The following is a 19,078-nucleotide window of genomic DNA, read 5'->3' as shown; positions in this document are numbered from 1 at the left end:
TTCCAGGCAAAGGGTTTGAGGAATATCAGTAACGTTCCAGAAATTGTATACAGTGTTAAGTATGGTTAACTGCTGCGGCTTAAATGTTATTATATTGTTGCGCCCCCTGCCCCTTGGAGGAGCCTTCGGAGTTATTTCTGTGTCTATATAAAGCCTATATGCTATGACAGTGGTTAGTCGCTGTCTAGCACATGCGCTAGTAAGGGTTACCGGACTGCAGACCTTGGGGGTGTGGTTCAGTACTACACTGGACTGGCTCTGATTGAACCTTAAGGTCGGGTATTGAGTATATATGTATATAATTGGTAGACGTGACTGTGACCGTTCAACCGCCCAACTTGGTTTGACCACTGCTGCTTAACTTGTCTGCACCTCTGTCGACTGCTGAGACCAGATTCCTGTAGGCTGCTTGACGTGACCGGACTCTGTAGGTTGCTTGACGTAACTGGACTTTAATAGGCTGATAGATGTGACTGGACTTCTGTTTACCGCTAAGTGTGACAGCACTTCAGTTGATTTCTCAATGTGACCGTACTTTTGTAGGCTACTAAATGTGACAGGACTTCAGTAGACTGCTCAACGTGCCCATGCTTCTGTAGGCTGCTAGGTGTGACAGGACTTCAATTGACAGGTCAACGTGACTTGCTTTGTAGGCTTTAACACCTGACCGGATCTCTGTTGACTGCTAAGTTAATGGATCTTTGTCGACTGTTCAACGTGTCTGGTACTAAGATTACTTCTGGTCAGCCTTCGCAGATGTTCTATGGTTGAACTCCAACATTTAAGTTTTGGGAAAATATATCTAATTAGGACTTAACAAAAAAAATCTAAGACCTAAGCTATTAAAAATACCACAAACGACTATTAAAAGTTTCTATCATTTAATTAACAAATCCGGCTGTAATAGAATCTATTGTTTCTCATAAATAAATCATCAAACAATGAATAAATCTAAAAAGGAATAGTGGCAAAGCAACTTGTCTATCAGTTTTCGAGCCAATGTTTGATTTCTGCAAAATAATTTAAATACAGCAATAATTCTTCCTTTTCCAAAAGAAACTAGAATTCCATAAATAAACTAATAAAAATGGTGCACACCTTTATAATTTCGATTTCAAGCCAAAATATTGCAAATTTCGAAGAACGGCCAAATACGGTGTGCAGCCGAAATTTTGGTGTTGGAGCTCCAGAATGACGGTGAGCAGCCCTTATATATACTGTCACCGAACATCCCACAAAAAATGGTGGAATTCACGAACGCTCTATAGAAATATTGTGGTGACCACAGAAAATTTGTGGCGTCCACAGAAAAGTTGCAGTCCAGAAAAACTGTGGGGAAAGTTTAAATGGCTCAAGCGGACAGAAAAATACACAAAGACACAAAGTATTTATTAGACATAGAGAAAACTACAAAGAAAACCTCAGCTAATGTTGTCTGGAAAAGATTTAGTGTAAACAGCCGTAAATTTGGTATGAAATATATTCACTCCCTTTGCAACTATTCACGGTCCATGTAAACAAAACATGGCGGTAAGATTCTAGGCAACAGGTGTACTGGATATACATTAAAATACAGTGTTTTACATCAAAATTCATAAATTACTCAGCAGATTTACTTCATGAAGGTTGATACACAATATGGAATTGGAATTTAACATCTGGAAATTAAAATGAAGGAATAAGGAATTACTGACATCGGTCGTGAAAATCGGATACATTTACAAACTTTGACAAAGTTCTGTCTGAAACTGAAATTGAAACTGAATAATTTGATTAAACGCCTATTTTTATACAAGGATATATTCAATGGCGTTGTACATAATAATAATAGTTATTATAACAACATTAATAATGACAATAATAATAATAATAATAATAATAATAATAATAATAATAGCAGTCTTATTGTAAACAGTCATGACCGCACCCCTCCCCTTGAGGCCCTTTTACCGCTATTGCCAATACCAGTGTTTAAAGCAACTGGTACACCCAGACGAGCTGCATATAGAGGTTCAAACCCCTCGGTTAATTGTGCCATCATATACTATAATTTAAGAAAGAAATACTACATACTACACTACACATAGAGACCTACCAAAAAGTGTGTTTATTAAACAAACCATGGAGATATAAATGTTGAAATGTAAAACCTTTTACAAAAATTTAAGAACTATCACGTGCTGTTTTCGCATGATAAACAGTTATCAAAAATTAAAACAATGCCACAAAATCTCTAAAATACAGCGTCTTAAGAGTTTTGTTTGAATGTGTCAAGTGATTTACTTTTGCGTAGTTCAAACGGCAGTTCATTCCAAAAGTTTGGACCAATAGTACAGAAACATTCTATCATTGAATGTTTTGCATTTGTTGTATGAAACAACATAACGACATTCAAAATTTTTCAGACGATCTCAAACCTTGTCTACTAGGAATATACTCTGTAAGCAATTCTGTTAAGTACAGAGGTGCTCTGCCAGTGTGACAGCTATACATGAAAGAAAGAATCTTGAACTCAATTCTTGCTTTCACCGGCAACCAATGTTAATGATACAATGCCTTTTTAAAACTTTAAATTTCCTCCTGTTAAGGACAAGTTTTGCGCACATGTTTTGAATACGTTGCATCTTACGCACCTCACAGTTACCTACACCATACAGTATGACATTGCAATAATCCAGATGTGAAATAAGTAGAGAAAAAACTAAAACTAAAAGTATTTTCGGATGTTCTTAATTCGTAGGTAATTCAACAAGGTTGTACGACATTTGTGATTTACATGATCTTTAAAGTTCAAGGTTTTGTCAAGAAATGCACCGAACTATCTAATTGTGCTTTCATGTTTGACATCATCACCAGCAATGTTAATGGAATTTGTAAAACATTTGTTCAATTGAGGTCTGCTACCAAACATAATAAATTCAGTTTTGGAAGTGTTCATTTTCAGTTTGTTTCTATGCATTCAGACATTGAATGGCGCACCTTTCAAGGTGTCCGATCGCTTGTGATTCTACGGAAACAGATGTAAGACGAAAGCTTTTATTTCCTATATGATCATCAGCAAAACCGTAGACTGACATGAATTTTGGAATGACATCAAAAAGAGTTCCAGCATAGGTGAGATACAGCCAAGGACCAAGGCAACTGTCCTTGGGCACACTGCATTCAAGATGGCGGTCTGATGAATATAAATTGTTGATTTCAATCTTACAAGTACGAGGCCTTAAGAAGGAGTCTACCCATTGAAAAGCTGTATCTCAGACGCCATTTTGTGCTTTTAGGACATCTAGAAGAATGTCGTGGTCGACAGTGTCAAATGCCGCACTTAAGTCAATCGCAATAAGGGTTGTGACTTCCTTTTTCTCCATGCCACTTAGAAGATCATTGACTAACCGAAGTAGCGCAGATTCAAAGGAATGGTATTTCCTGTATGCAGACTGGTTCTTAGGCAAAAGACTGTTTTGATTTACATATTTGTTTAATCTGTAAAGAACAGCTTTCTCAATAAGTTTTGATAAAAATGATAAATTACTGACAGGACGATAATTAGAGAGCTCTAGTTCAAGACCGGCTATTTTAAGAAGAGGTCTTACAACTACTTGTTTGTATTTCACAGGAAAAACACCTTGTTGTATTGAGAGATTCACCAATTTACCAAGAAACTAGAGAGAAGTTCATCTACATATGATTTCAGAAAACGTGTTGGAGGCCATATGTCTGTATATGCATATTCAACTAATCCATTCGTAGTCTGTATTACCATATACTTTTGAGCATGTACAGATTCCGACAGAGCTTTCGCCTGCGTACGTATGTCTTACAGTGTGAGCAATTGATATACCCCATAAGACAGAATATGGCATTCCATTCACATTCTGCACTATCCTTGTCTAGTCACGGTTTATCACGAAAATTACGTTTTAGATTGTGTATTCTATGGACTAAACAAAATTCCTTTCATATTCCTTGGTCCTTTTGCGAACCAACGTAAAATAATTTTATAATAAGACGTAATTTTGTTGGTTTCAACGTTTGTATGGATTATTTTTTTTGAAGAGTAAATGTTTATTTTATGTTGTATTTTAGACATAAACTCCCCGCAATTTGTGACAAATTAGAAATGAATATAATGATCATGACATGATAAAAAGTTTTATCAGTAATATGAAATATTTCAGGAATTATTTTTTTTAACAAGCTAAACGCCTTCTACTCAATATTGTTTGTAACTTATATGTATACGAATTGTGTAATTTACAACTATAAAATGAATAAAGTGTTTAATCTAATCATATGACATATCTTTGTCCATTTCTATTAATTCATTAATATTCTGTGATATATCATTCACACGTGTCATAATAGCATCTTCATCCTCAGGTTTTAAACTATTCCCAAACATGTGAGCAAATTTATCTGGGTGCCACCGAAACCTTTCTTTGCGCACCCTTTCCTTATATTCTGTACTTGTTATATCCATGCCCTCAAACAGTATATCACAGTCGCCGTCTCTGCCATTTTTATTTGGCCATGGTATATCATCATACGTAAGTATTGCACCCTCGTTAGCGAGCTGTTTTGCTAAATCAAAATTCTGATCGTATTCTGTCCTATTAATAACGCATGTATTTAGCATTTTTCCACGCACATTCTCATACGGCTGTGATCTCGTCTGTTTTGCTGAATTACTAGAGGTGTTGCTTTTCGGCTTCTTTGCACCAATTCCGAAGAAACGGAATATATCTTGGACGACTAGAATAAAACAAAATACTTCGTCTTCATAACATGTGTAAAATCCTGGTACAAAAAAAGATAAAATCTCATTCAACAAGCGAACATAACAATTTTATAGATGATTATACAATGCCAACTAAATGATGCTGCAGATCCTTAGATATTTTGCTTTCTGGAGTGCCATTCGTGTGACTGATATAGAAATATATTTTTTCATATACGCTTTGCTTGTTTTTTTTTTATAAAAATCACTGCCCAATGATAGAGAAATAGTTCCAGCAGTTATGAAACAGTTTAACATAAGTGGTGATATAGTGAAAACAAATTCTGTTTGTTAAACACCCATGCTGCCTCCTTCATATGATGATATGTCCCATTTCAGTCCCGGGATCAGTTTGACCTATACCATTCACTTACTGATTCCTATCGCAACAGGCAATAATCATGTGAAGTTCGTTGCGTTATTCATATATTAAGGAAAACCCGTTTTCAGTCCCAAGGTCACTGTCACATTGACCTTCTGCTCTCTGAACTCATTACGTGCCATCTACTGTCCACAGGCTGTCAACTAAATAAAGTTTGACGACTATATCATCACTCTGATTAGTTATTAAATGGAAACATTTATTTTTCAGTTTTGAGATCAACATAACTAATGTCCTTCTAAACAATAGGGGATACTTACGGATCACATGCAATCACGCTATGCAAATTAAACCATTGTTAAAATAAGAAGATATAGAAGGAAAACCAAATGGTCTACAGACCGACCGACAGACAGTCAGTGATCAAAACAATATACCCCATATTCTTCGAAGGGAGTTGTGGGGTGAGTGGGGTGTGGGTGGGGTGGGGGGGGGAGAGGGGGCAGAAATAATACCATGATATTATATTACATTTGTTTTTCACTTAGGAGAGCGTAGTTGTCTAGTGAGTTAATCAAAGCTCCAAAAACTCAATACAGTGATTCAAATTTAATTATAAGACCGTTCTGTAATCTCATTTCGATCCTAAAACGTCTTTAATCTATCTCATTGATACTATACCGACGTGACAGTAATATTGCTATTGCTATTAACAAAAATGTGCATATGAATTTCATATCAAAAATACAAACAAATCAAAGAGCATACACATAAATGTGATGATTTCTTTTTATTGAATCTCAGCACTCACCTTTTAAATTAGTGATCCAATGGCTTACGCCACCACCTTTCATCAGTAGAATTGTTATAACTAATATAAAGCCAGGATATATGAGCTGTAAAGCACAATGAACACATTTCAACCATTAATATGAATACAAAAGGTACTTTAGTTTGAAAATGGTATATAATGTCCGTTACTTTCTATCACACATAGCATATTCGTAACCTTTAGACTCTGCACATTCACCTGCCACTGAAGTTCGCAGTTTCTTATCTCACTCTGGATAAAGACGAATTAAGTATTGCCAAGCGATACAGAGTTTTCTGCTGGAAGAGGACTGCATCATAACGTAATGATCCGATATACATATAGTACGTGAAATGAACAATATGTTATAATGCAAAATGTTTGGTTTTGAATTTGCATGTCCGACAATCTAATCTACAGTTTTCATTGCTTTTAAACATACATAAATGTATGAAAGAAACTGTAAAAGAATTTAATTATTTTTTTTTTAAATTGACAAAAGTAATGGTAATGAAATCCAATACAGACTGGACAAGAACATGTCCTTAAATTCTTACTCTAATGAGCGACCATGACCTTTGAGCTAGAGACCTGGGTTTTACGTGTAACATTTCGTCAAGTTACGGTGAAGGTTTGGGCCAAGTTATGTGCATATCAATCCATGGATTGCAATATTAATGACTAGAGAAGACAGATTTGACCACTAGAAGAAACCGTGTGCATTTTTAGCTAGTGGTTGTGTGTTATATTACAAGCCGTCTAAATTTTGGAAACATGTGTGAAAAGCAACATTAAAATACTTTGGATGGTGGACCTATGATTTTTAAGTCCCTAAGAGGCCAACCTTTTTTATATATCAAGAGTTATAAATCTTGATTGGAATATAAGTCTCTGAAAATCTGATATTCTAGAAAATGGTGAGTAAGTAAACTGTCCAATATAGCCATTACAATTACAAATTCTTATCTCGTTTTAAAGAAATATCTTAAACTTGACATCAAAAAGGAGAAAAATAGAAGTCAAGTATTTTCTCATCGGCAAGGAAACTAAATAGTTCTTGATATTACAATAAATAGACACAATAAAAACTATTCAAATGGCCAAAAGTTGTTTTTCATTATAAAATTGTAAATGATACAGGAAACTTTGATACCTAAGCTCCCATTTTGAACATTTAACATTACTTTGGTTTGACTATTATATAAGATTCTAAAGTCTAACTTCTTACCCATTGGCTTGACTGTGTGTTTTGTTCAGTACTGTTTTGTTCTTGTGCTGAATAGAAAATCAAAAAGCAAGTATAAAAGAAAAACGGGATTTAGTGACATGAGAAACAAATATGTTTATTGTAGCAAACGTTTTTAAAGTTTAATAATATGTAAGTGGTTCTTTTCGAATTCATTGAAAATATAACAACAAAGCAAGATTGTAAGAGTCTAGAATGTTATTTCGTGCACTCTGTTTGCCAGGCGCATTATATATATACATAAAAAACTACATCGTAACGATTGAGCTAGGGCTAATACCATTAAATCACGAGCACATGTATACACCAAGACATTAAATTGTACAACGCACATAAACACTTTTATTGACATAAAATCTGTATACGTTGGCGTATACAACCTGACCGATACTTCGTAACTATAGAAAGATGATGACGTAACAGGGAGTGACATGAAAAATGGTTATTTTTATTGCATTCATAGTTTGATATAATCCTTTTTCTTGTGCAGTGCTCATATGCCTTTAAGCAATCTTCATATGCCTTTAAGCAATCTAGTTCCTCGTTTTAGTTTTGGTCACTTTACATAATATCCATTTCATTAAAGGTATTTACCCTTTGGGCTTATTTGACAATTTGTTCCAGTGAACCGTTTTTTGCAATAACATTTGTAGGTATTGATTCCTTGTTTGCAAGTGGCACCATTCTTACACGGATGGGACGCACATTCGTCTTCGTATGAAAAAAGTATAAATCTCGACATTGGTAAATAAATAAAGCATTGAAAGCCAACATTAATACATAGAAATACTATTTGAACAAATTGAAATCATACGTTTTTTTTCCAAAATAGCTGAAGAAAAATGCCTGGCTGTGCAAACATTATATAGCAGAGTAATTCAAATATTGCAAACATGAATACAACACAGTCACATTATGTCAGTCCAGTTGACTGAACATTCCGAAGTAAGGTAGACTGCGAATGTGATGTACTTACTCTCAGTAAATAAAGTATCTGACCAGTCTTTACATTGATAATAAGTCAATATGGTTTCCTGCTTAGTCTGTACGACCATTAGAAACCAGGATCCAGTTAATAGAGGTAGAAGCTAATGAGTGAGAAAGGTATGTTTATTAGTGACGATAAGTATAAAATTACCAATTTGACAGTTTTCACCGCTGTATCCTCTCTTACACCTGCATGTGTACTTATTTCTTCCTTGCACACAAACTGCGTTCTTTGAACAAGGATTGGAGGCGCATTCATCTATATCTTCAACAAACATAGATAATTACGCTATAAAAATCGAACGTTTTTCATAGAGCCATAAACGATATTTTCAACAAAGATAGATAATTGCGCTATACAACTGAACGTTTTCATAGAGCCATAAACGATATTTTCAACAAAGATAGATAATTGCGCTATACAATTGAACGTTTTCATAGGGCCATAAACGATATTTTCAACAAAGATAGATAATTATGCTATAAAAATCGAACGTTTTTCATACAGCCATAAACAAAGATAGATAGCTACGGTATAAACATAGATTATATTACCATTGTTCTGGATAGATTTAAACTGCACTAAATTATTTTCACAGGTAACTGATAATTCACTTGATGGATTTGAGGACGCAGACACAAATTTATTAAACATGTTTTCTAGAGAATCGAAATAACGAAATTATCAACATTTACTACATTTATTGATCTTTTTTAAAAGAGTACAACTCCGTTTCGAAAACATGTGCATGTAAGATATTTTGTTAAAGTAAATGGGTTTCATACAGACAGCTTCAAAGTCTGTCTCAACATGCCTAAAAGAAGGCTATGGCTTATTACCAATTTTATCTGGCTTCTTTTATGATGATCTCGAAAACCCCTTGGACATTGGTGCGGCTTTTTTTTATTGACGAAGAACAAATAAATATAACGATGTAAGACATTGTTTGAATTGTTAAGAGTATAACAGATTTTCGTGTAAATCCAAGTAAGAGTAAGAATGATGTTTACTTCAAATCAAGACATATATCGGGAAAACACTATTAGTAAGATGTGGCTACGAATGTTTAGAAGTTGGTGATCGCTTTATTACTTTTGATTTGTGAACAGTTAATTGACGAAGTCTGCCAGTAGTAATTAGAAATATTGGGTTTAACCCCTTTTGAAGACTAGTTAGTTAGCTAAATAATTTACTGAATGGTGGCTTATAATTATCGTATGGCGGTTTGGCGCACACAAACATTTTCAGTGTTATTGCTGTGAGTGTAAAGTCTTGGTCCAACTGCTTCGGTGGCTGGAGAAATTAGGATGGAAACCAACACAGGTGAGAAAACTGGACTGACTTTCAAATTACTGGTATATTCTAAATTGTCTTAAACATTTGTACAATATACTAAATGATATTTTTGTAGTAATACTTAATAACAATGTTAAACAGCTCATCACATACTTGATACAAAGTGAAAGTGTGTTAAATTTGGTTAAAAGTTCAGCTTTAAAGTATTAGGCCCCTAATAGTAATGTTTAAAAATGGCATTTGCTTGGTATATTCTTACAGTTGACCGTGCTTCGCACTTATATGCAAATTTTTAAAAACTTTTACCGTGCCGTTTTTTTTATAAATTTTGTGTAATTTATGGTATTTCCTAAAGCTCAAGTTGAGACAAATTTCAAAGTGGTGGCCTTTATCTAAAACGTTTTCAAAGAATTCATTATTCCATTACTTTTTATGAAAGAAACATCAAACTATTGGTAAACAATCATAACACTTAAAATAAAAAACTGTCAAGATCGTTTTTTCTAGGGTGCCTCGAGTAAACGGATTTAATCAGACAGAATTCCAACTCCAATATTGAAAAAATATGGTCGAATCCTGCGGGTCTGTTTTGAATTTTGCTCACTTCATTCAATAAAAACCTTGGGGCAGAAGTAAAACCTACCTACATTTCTTCCACAATATGTAATCTAAAGAATGAAGGCAAAATAGAGAACTTTTACTGCATGTAAATCAGTATTTTTAAAGATGTCTAACTCTACCCCTTCTGCTTTAGAGGTAAATTCACTTTGAACAGGAAGAAATCGCATATCAAATGATTTTTTCCACTTTTGTACAATAAATCAATAACAAGTCTTGAAAGAAGTAAAAACTTACTAGAAAAAAAAGGAAAATAAGAAAAAAAAATGTGGTCCCAGTAGGGCTTGAACCTACGCCCCCCTGAAAATTGCTGTCAAAGTAGGTATATGGTAGGAATTGAATACTCTTCAAAAAGGAGGTACTCTATTATGGGCCTAATACCTTAATTGCATATTCCATGATATTTCATGGACATTTTCTGTAAAATTAAGTTCACTCAATGTAGACATGTAATATGGCTGGGTGTTACTGGTCAAAATACGTATTTTTAGGAATTTGATTCTCTTGTAATTCCGCCCATGTATTATGATTTGCATATTGCTAATTAAATCTATTTACCCGTTTGGCAATATTTTCCGGTAAATCCATCTCTACAGCTACATGTAAACCGATTTACACCGTCTATACACGTACCTCGATTCTGACAGGGTTCAGAGATACACTCATCTATATCTGAAATGGCTCAGTTTACAAGTCGGTGGGAATCATGGAAATAACAGTGTTTTATATACCTATAGGAATTCCGTAAAAGTATGGCTTGTTTGTTATAAGTAAATACGAACTGACAGGGATCTGAAATCTGTATATAACAGTGTTGACATCTTAGTCTGTAATTTATATATGCCTGGGCATATTGATATTCATTTATCCGTTTTATCTCCGAGGCAATTTAAGACAAGCAAATCATTTTAGCGGCTGATTAAGGACATTTCGCATTGGCAAGCGCGCCATTAGTAAAGATTTTGTTTTGCCGAGTTTTTCATTTTGCTGCACTGTCGGAGTCGCGGCTGTGTAGCACATTTCGTTGTGTCATCTTGTCGTACGCACTAATGCGAGAAAGCAAAACATTTTATTTCGTCGTGGCAAGCGCGCCAACATTCCAAAAAATGTAAATGGCGTTTACAAACGCGAAACAACAAAACATGTCATTTCGTCTTGGTGTGCGGGCTTTGGCGCTCAGTATGGCAAACGATATCTGCTAAATAAACCGGAAATCATATCTGTAACAGTTAACTTAATGTAATATATACTGGGGTATTACAAAACTATCTTATTGCATTTATTCTCCAGTGGACATACCACGGCTGTTTCAATTTAATACTGCCATTAATGCTACACTAATCATGAAACAAGAGGGCCAAGATGGCCCTAGGTCGCTCACCTGATAAACACACCATAACAGTGTAAACATGTTTGACATAGTGATTTCATGGAAACAAATATTCTGACCAATTTTCATTAAGATTGGATCAAAAATGTGGTGTCTTAAGTGTAAACAAGCATTTTCTTCAATTTGACCTAGTGACCTAGTTTTTGAGCTAAGATGACCTAAATTCGAATTTGACCTAGATTTGATCAAGGCAATCATTCTGACTAAATTTCATCAACCTTGATTAAAAAATACAGCCTCTATCGCATACAAAACGTTTTTCTTTGATATATCCTAGCGACCTAGTTTTTGACCCCAGATGACCCATACTCAGACTTGACCTTTATTTCATCAAGGCTATCATTCTGACCAAACTTCATGAAGATCAATTGAAAAATACAGTCTCTATTGCATATACAAAGGTTTTTCTTTGATTTGACCTAGTGACCTAGTTTTTAATCCCCGATAACCCATATTCAAATTTGACCTAGACTTTATCAAGGCAATCATTCTGACCAAAATTCATGAAGATCAACTGAAAAATACAGCCTCTATCGCATACACAAGGTTTTTCCTTGATTTGACCTAGTGACCTAGTTTTTGACCCCAGATGACCCATTTTCAAAACCGGCCTAGATTTCATCAAGGTTATCATTCTTACAAAATTTCATGAAGATCTTTGAAAAATACAGCCTCTATCGCACACACAATGGTTTTCTTTGATTTGACCTAGTGACCTAATTTTTAACCTCAGATAACCTATTTTCGAACTCGGCCTAGATTTCATCAAGGTAATCATTCTGACCAAAATTCATGAAGATAAAATGAAAAATACAGCTTCTATCGCATACACAAGGTTTTTCCTTGATTTGACCTAGTGACCTAGTTTTTGACCCCGGGTGACTCATTTTCAAATTTGGCTTAGATTTCATCAAGGTTATCATTCTGACAAAATTTCATGAAGATCAATTGAAAAATACAGCCTCTATAAGCATACACAAGGTTTTTCTTTGATTTGACCTAGTGACCTAGTTTTTAACCCCAGATGACCCATTTTTGAACTCGGCCTAGACTTCAACAAGGTAATCATTCTGACCAAACTTCATGAAGATCAGTTGAAAAATACAGCCTCTATCGCATACACAAGCTAAATGTTGACGGACGACAGAGACGACAGACAGACGACAGACGACGGACGCCGGACATCGAGCGATCAGAAAAACTCACCTGAGCATTGCTCAGATGAGCTAAAAACAACTGAATATTTTAATTGTTGTTACTATGCAATGTTTCTGTAGACTACATTTTCACATATTTTGCTTACTGTTTTCGCATTTATTTCCATTATATCCTGCTTTGCATTTACATGTGTACTTGCCGATACCAGCCGGAACGCATTTTGATCCGTGCCGACAAGGGTTTGGTGCACATATATCGATATCTGAAACATGTGTATACATACATGTATAATATACCAACTAACATGACGTATGCATGTATAGACTATCAATTGTGCTATTCAGCCTAACCTTTTTATTAATCATATATTCAAACTGTTTTCCAGTACATGTCTGGCTAATTATTTTACCACTGCAATTATGCTCGTTTGATACTGTGTTGTATTTGCTTTCGATTTACTTTGCATTAGAACAAGCTAATAGCTCCTCATTATCTCTAACAATATTCTATCAATAATTCCTACAATATTAATATTGTTGACGGTCGCATAACTTCGTGTTTAGTGTATTTTACATGATGAACATAGCATAAAGAGAAGTCTCTGTTTCCACAGTTATAGTTGCACGACTGACAATAAAAATATTCTGTATGAATAAGTTAGTCACGAGTTTGGAGTATACAGTCAATTAACAGTACAATGAAGGCTTGATAAATTTTGCATTTCCACTTCTATTTTAAACCGAGTCGAACAGTGAAATTTATCAATTTATTTGAGAAAAGTTACTTCGATAGAAAATGTTGCATATACGAGAATTTTATTTTTCAAAAGCATAATACTCTGGATTCAATTTACCTTTAAATGTTGTGGTAGCATTGGTTAGAATTAACATTGATAGTCATAGTTATCTTGGAAGCATTTACCTATTTCAGTATTCACTACTTGTGTATCTGATCCGGGATTATAATGAAAAGTTGCTATAATCACGGGTTCTGGGAAACCTGTTTTCTTATCTTGAATACTGCCGACATGGTGACACAGCTTGATAAAGGTATTTGAAACAAGGTCATTGTAATTTTTATTACCTTCACAAAAAGTTCCTTTAAAACCCTTCCTGCATCTACAAGAAAATCCTATTAATGCTGTCTACACATGTCGCTCCATTCAAGCACGGTTCAGAAATGCATTCATCTAATTCTGAAAATGAAATGCACATCAGAAGTTTTATTATAAACTATAGATATATGAGGGTGTTATCAAAATTACTATTTTGCGTCTAGAGTAGTTTCATATTTAGTATCATGATGATTTCAGAAGAAATACAATATATATATATATATATATATATATATATATATATATATATATATATATATATATATATATATATATATATATATATATATATATAAATTCGGCTTAATAAACTGTTCGTCAGAAATTGGAAGCCAATTACAGTACATCTAGACGGAATAGCATAAAATACTTTAGAGAACTCCCAAAACAAATAAAGTATACACTCATATTTCATGTATACGTATTTATTTCTCTATGTTAACGAAACGAAACGAAATGAAAATCTTGTTGTTATTTTAATCAATCTTACATAAAACCAACACACCAAAATTGTAAATGGAAAATGCTGCACAAAAATAACATGTTGACTTTAAAAGTGTGATGAAATTGCCAGATATTGGTGTTATTTTTTCCTGCATGTACAATGTCTTTGTATACATTTTTGTACGTACATCTAGGTTTGCTTTAAAATATTTATCATTAACAATTTGTTGCTCGCTACATTCACACGAAAAACATAATTTGGCTGTATATGAAATCAACCTTAGATGCAGGTTTATTCTACATTTGCTGGAGAACTTAACAATATTTAAGACATATCTGTTTGTGTCATTTCTGAAATTAGGAACAATTTTATGTTGGCTTTTGTCACGAAATGAGTAAAACAAACTTCATGTTGAAGAATTACCGTCTTGACACCTCACTCCTTTATAACCATTGCCACAAATGCACCGATATGTATTAGTTTCGTCCACACACTTGCCGCCATTAAGACATGGCTTTGACGCACAATCGTCTATATCTAAAATACAGCATAAACAGTTTATAACCGACTATTTTCGTAAGTTGTAAAATAGAATTTAACGAGGACATCTGTCAGTACGACCTATTTCTCCACATTGTATACTTCTCCACGACATGATTCTATTAAAGACAAATAGGTTGATATTACAGAAAAAATTGCTATTTTTGGTTTTAATTATGACAGATCAATTTTGTAGGGACAACGCATGTTTTTTCGTGTTAAAACATCTGCAGAATCTCGAGGGATTGGTTGGTGCCCGAGCCTGTTAGGGCGAGGGTACCAACGTATCCCGAGGATTCCGCAGATGTTATAACATGGAATGAACATGCGCTAGCGCTATTCTAGCATAAAACGCGTAAAAACTGATAAATGAATACAATATCACTCAACGTCATTAAATTTCCACGAAATGCGCGGGAATGTCTGAAATGCTTTTTACGTTGACGTCATTTCGTTTTGAATTATCCGTTTTGGGGTCGAATGACGTTTACGCTTTGCCACGGAACGCGCATATATAAAAAGGTGTTATAACAGCACGCGAGCGCGAGAATCTCTCTGTTAACACACGTTTTCTCTCCTGTTAAAACACCCCCGAAAAGTGACAAGAACGGCAGTTTTATGCTAGAATACTAGTAGAATTGCGCAACGTTACACTATTTGGACTTGTAACGTTGTTTATATGATCATCTGTTTTCTGTAGGCAATAGGTTTGGGATTGCTGTATGCGCCACTTCCAGCAGATTTTATGTTACGCTTTACACCAGATACGCAGGCAGACGTCATCAGTACCTTTAAAAGCAACGTGCCACATCTGAAGGGGTTTGTATTTCCCAGCTAATAAGATTTGCAAGAGGGCTGTAGTCAAGTTGAAGACTTCAGCCTTCGTTATATTACTAGTACTATTACCAAAAGCTTCTTCCTCACGGCTTCCGTAAGTATACTCTTTGTAAAATGTTTGCTTAATTCTATCACCGTAATTCAGTGTTGGTGATTACAATCAAAAGTAATCTTATGACTCTTTTGCAACAAGGTACTTCATAACTGAATTTTATGGAGATGTTATTTACAATATTTTAAAAGATCCTGGTCAATATCAATTCGAGCACTATTTATTGAAATTAACAAACATTTAATTGCAAGAGGCTATAGCCATTTTGTCCTGAAACGCATTTCATAATTAGTGCGTGGTCTCTATGCCCAACCGCTTAGTTCAATGGGAGAGTGCAGACCTACGGCTCGCGGGGTCGTGAGTTCGATCCTTGAGTGAGGTGTATTTTCTCCGTGACGATTTGATAAAAGACATCCTGTCTGAAGTCATTCGTTATTCACCTAGAATTCATGTGGGGAAGTTGACAATTACTTGCGGAGGACAGATCTGTACTGGTACAGAGTCCAGGAAACCTAGATAGTTTTACTGCCCGCCATTACATAAATACTGTTGAAAAACGGCGTTAAACCCCAACAAACAAATCTTAATTTTTACGATGACGGGAAAGGTGGGAGACTCCACGTCAACAAGCTCTTAAACACCCTACTAGGGACGGATTGTTTTGTCAAACCGACATGTCATTAATAGTGTTTAGTTTGCTGTCCTGCTTTTTCAAAGTCTCTAAGACATACGTTTATCTTTCCGCGGGTTTGCATGAGGATATCTGTGTATAACATTGGGTTTTAGTGTTTCTGTGGTTACTGCTACATATGATAGGGTTTGCAAGGGATTAAGTTTGGTGATTCTGTCTTGTAATTTAGGAATATAAGGGTTAAGACGTGAGGCTAGGCTTCAGTAAACTTTCCGAAGGTATTTTACCACTGATTGTTTCAAGGCGGGGTTTTGCTGTGTTCCTTCGTCACATATGTTTGTTACGTCTATGTTATTATGTGCTTCTTTTGTGTGAATGCGTACATGTACTCAAGCGCTATGTACGTGTATGCATTTACAAATTCCCTTATTTCTACATGTTGTGCGCTGTACGAGCAGCTGTCTTCTTTGGGTGTAGATTCTCCTATTGGAAATTTGCCCTGGATTTTTATTTGTGATAATTCAACTCAATTAATGGCTTACCTGTTTTGCACCTAAGCCCTGTGAACCCATCATTGCACTGACACCGGTAACCGTCTATATCCTGCAGACATTGAGCACCATTGAAACAGGGATTTGATAAACACCCTTCATGTTCTGTAATGTAAATGTTATTTTGGGAGTCAATGTATATAACAGTTTTTGACATGTTGAATTATGACAATAGGTAAATACCACTACCAGTTAAAAACATTGAATCTTGTGCCACATCATTGTTCAAGGAACATTTATTCCGATTCTTCGTGAAACAACGTCGTCGTATTCTACACATTCTGAGATCATACATAATGATTTTCTTTCAAACTGTAGCAAGAGACATAGTCAAATTCTAAATTAAAGGGAGATAATTTGCTGTGAAAGCATATCATACTCGAGATCTAGATCTCGCTTTCCCCAAAGAATATTGAACACCCTTTGCATACAAATCAACCAAGCAAAGAAGAGTTTACATTGTATTAAACGACAGCACAAAGAACCGCCAAAAGTTGTCTTTTAATGAACTGCTCATTAAATTTTAGCAAATCGAAAGACGGGTATTATATCGGACAGTTGATCAATATACCATGTGTATTAAAGTTTTAATCTGTGGTACATGTATTTAGACAGTCGCAGTCTACTGACTATAGCAATTGTTTGTTTGCGTGTAGAATATTGATATCTATTTTCAACCGCTATTGTTTTATGTTCGGCAGAGTTCGCATTTTAATATAATAATGTCGTCATTACGTTTTTCATCCACGTTTGTATGACATTTTATATGTGTAATTTTTTTGTTTGTTTTGTTTTCCCCGCCAAAAGAAACACGACAAGTCAACGATTTATGGCTACCTAATCAGCAAGGTCAAAACAAGAGAAAGACTAAACAGTATCTTAAAATGGTCGTCTTTTCACTGTTTCGTTTGTTTCATTGTGACACGGGCGAATGAAGGGGGGAAAGACGACAAACCACGAAGCACCGTGTTTTCCTTATTTTGTATTTTCGCCTTTTGGAATATACAAAATGCGAACGTGTCCTGATACGTGTGATCCGATCAACACATTTTTCCAACTTCAGTTCAGTTCAGTACACATGATTCGTATACACATTTCGCATGTGTAACAACGAATAAGTAAAATGCAACAGACTTATAGCGCTATTACTGGTGCGTATAAATTGTCGTGTGTTTTTTTGTTTGTTTGTTTTTTTAAATTTTTTGCCTCCCTAATACGTATCCTTTACATGTGGTCGGTGGTGAAACAACGACATAATGGTGAAAAAAACAACAACATATATAAAATGTCGTATCTTCGCAAGAAAAATAACAAAATGGTGGAAACATTCCCGAAATCAGCCACTATAATACTAAATCGTATCAAATGAGTTCGTGTATACAGAAACACCAAAGACACATTAGTGATTGGGTTGAAGTTAAGTTACTATTATAACATTTCAACAAATCATCTGCTTCATGCATACTCAAGTTGCAAGTACAAAAAAATATAAAATACAATAAATTAAAAAAAATACATACCGGATACACTTTGGTGATGATCTGTTAACGGAACTGACCCATTAGCGCACGAGAAGAATGCAATAATGAATGCATTTAAAAGTATCAGATACACCAACGACCTGCAATGACTCCTCTCCTAAAAGTAAAGAATCAAATCATTTTAGTCATTCATTATACTGACATACCTATTTACTTAAATATATACTGACTCCACTGATTGAAATTTAGTAAACTCTTTAATGTTTTCGAGAAAGCGGTGGCAGCATTGAACTCAGTTTCAATGGAAATAAAACTCGTTTTGATTATATACCAGATATCACTTAAATATATATTTTTTTTCAATATTTCCGAGAACAAAAGGTACTCTGCCTACCCATCTAAGACAGGCATTTAACATAGACAGGCGTGTATTTGACCTCATTTAGACAGGCATTTAACTTAAACAGGCATTTTACTTTGACAACTGTTTCTGAAGATCATAATATGAAATAAGGCACTGCCTCAATCGGGAATCGATCCGAATTCAACTCATCCCATAAGATTTGAAAGTAACTGTCTAGTGACAGCATCAAATCCGTATAATTCTGGAATAAAAACAGCAATGTTCATATTTGTACTGATGTAAAAACCGTTGCGGTTTGGACAAGTTATGTGGATGCTTTTTAGGCACAAGGAATATTCTTAAAAAATCCGAAGTCAAACGCTCTTTGCACGTACCGGAAGGAAACATTTTTAAGTCGATAGTATATATCTCATTCGGTATATCAAATGTTACCGTAGAGGGATTGATCCCAGTTTTCCCT

At 34.8% G+C, this 19,078-nt stretch overlaps 1 protein-coding gene across 1 annotated transcript; it reads right to left on the bottom strand.

The window, feature by feature from the left end:
* Positions 1-2,711: 2,711 nt before the first annotated feature.
* LOC123523961 (fibropellin-3-like) lies at positions 2,712-16,930 on the bottom strand. Its single transcript, XM_053539863.1, has 10 exons — positions 16,765-16,930; positions 14,586-14,699; positions 13,525-13,686; positions 12,749-12,865; positions 10,614-10,727; positions 8,292-8,405; positions 7,748-7,864; positions 7,136-7,182; positions 5,908-5,992; positions 2,712-4,749 (listed from the first exon to the last, which is right to left on the bottom strand). The coding sequence occupies exons 1-10, from the start codon at positions 16,928-16,930 to the stop codon at positions 4,283-4,285; spliced, it is 1,503 nt and encodes a 500-aa protein (XP_053395838.1). The 3' UTR covers positions 2,712-4,282.
* Between the last annotated feature and the right edge of the window lie 2,148 nt (positions 16,931-19,078).

Source organism: Mercenaria mercenaria, chromosome 3, assembly GCF_021730395.1.
Source record: "Mercenaria mercenaria strain notata chromosome 3, MADL_Memer_1, whole genome shotgun sequence".
Taxonomy (NCBI): domain Eukaryota; kingdom Metazoa; phylum Mollusca; class Bivalvia; order Venerida; family Veneridae; genus Mercenaria; species Mercenaria mercenaria.
This window is presented reverse-complemented; position numbering and strand designations above follow the sequence as displayed.

Bases quoted from the DNA above. Each gene is read 5' to 3' on its own strand.
- LOC123523961 (XM_053539863.1), bottom strand. From the start codon at position 16,930: ATGTCAAAAACTGTTATATACATTGACTCCCAAAATAACATTTACATT. The intron at 12,866-13,524 runs GTAAATGCTTCC...CACATGTTTCAG, and splicing joins AGTAGTGAATACTGAAATAG to ATATCGATATATGTGCACCA. The intron at 7,183-7,747 runs GTAAATACCTTT...TTTTCTATTCAG, and splicing joins TTGTCAAATAAGCCCAAAGG to CACAAGAACAAAACAGTACT.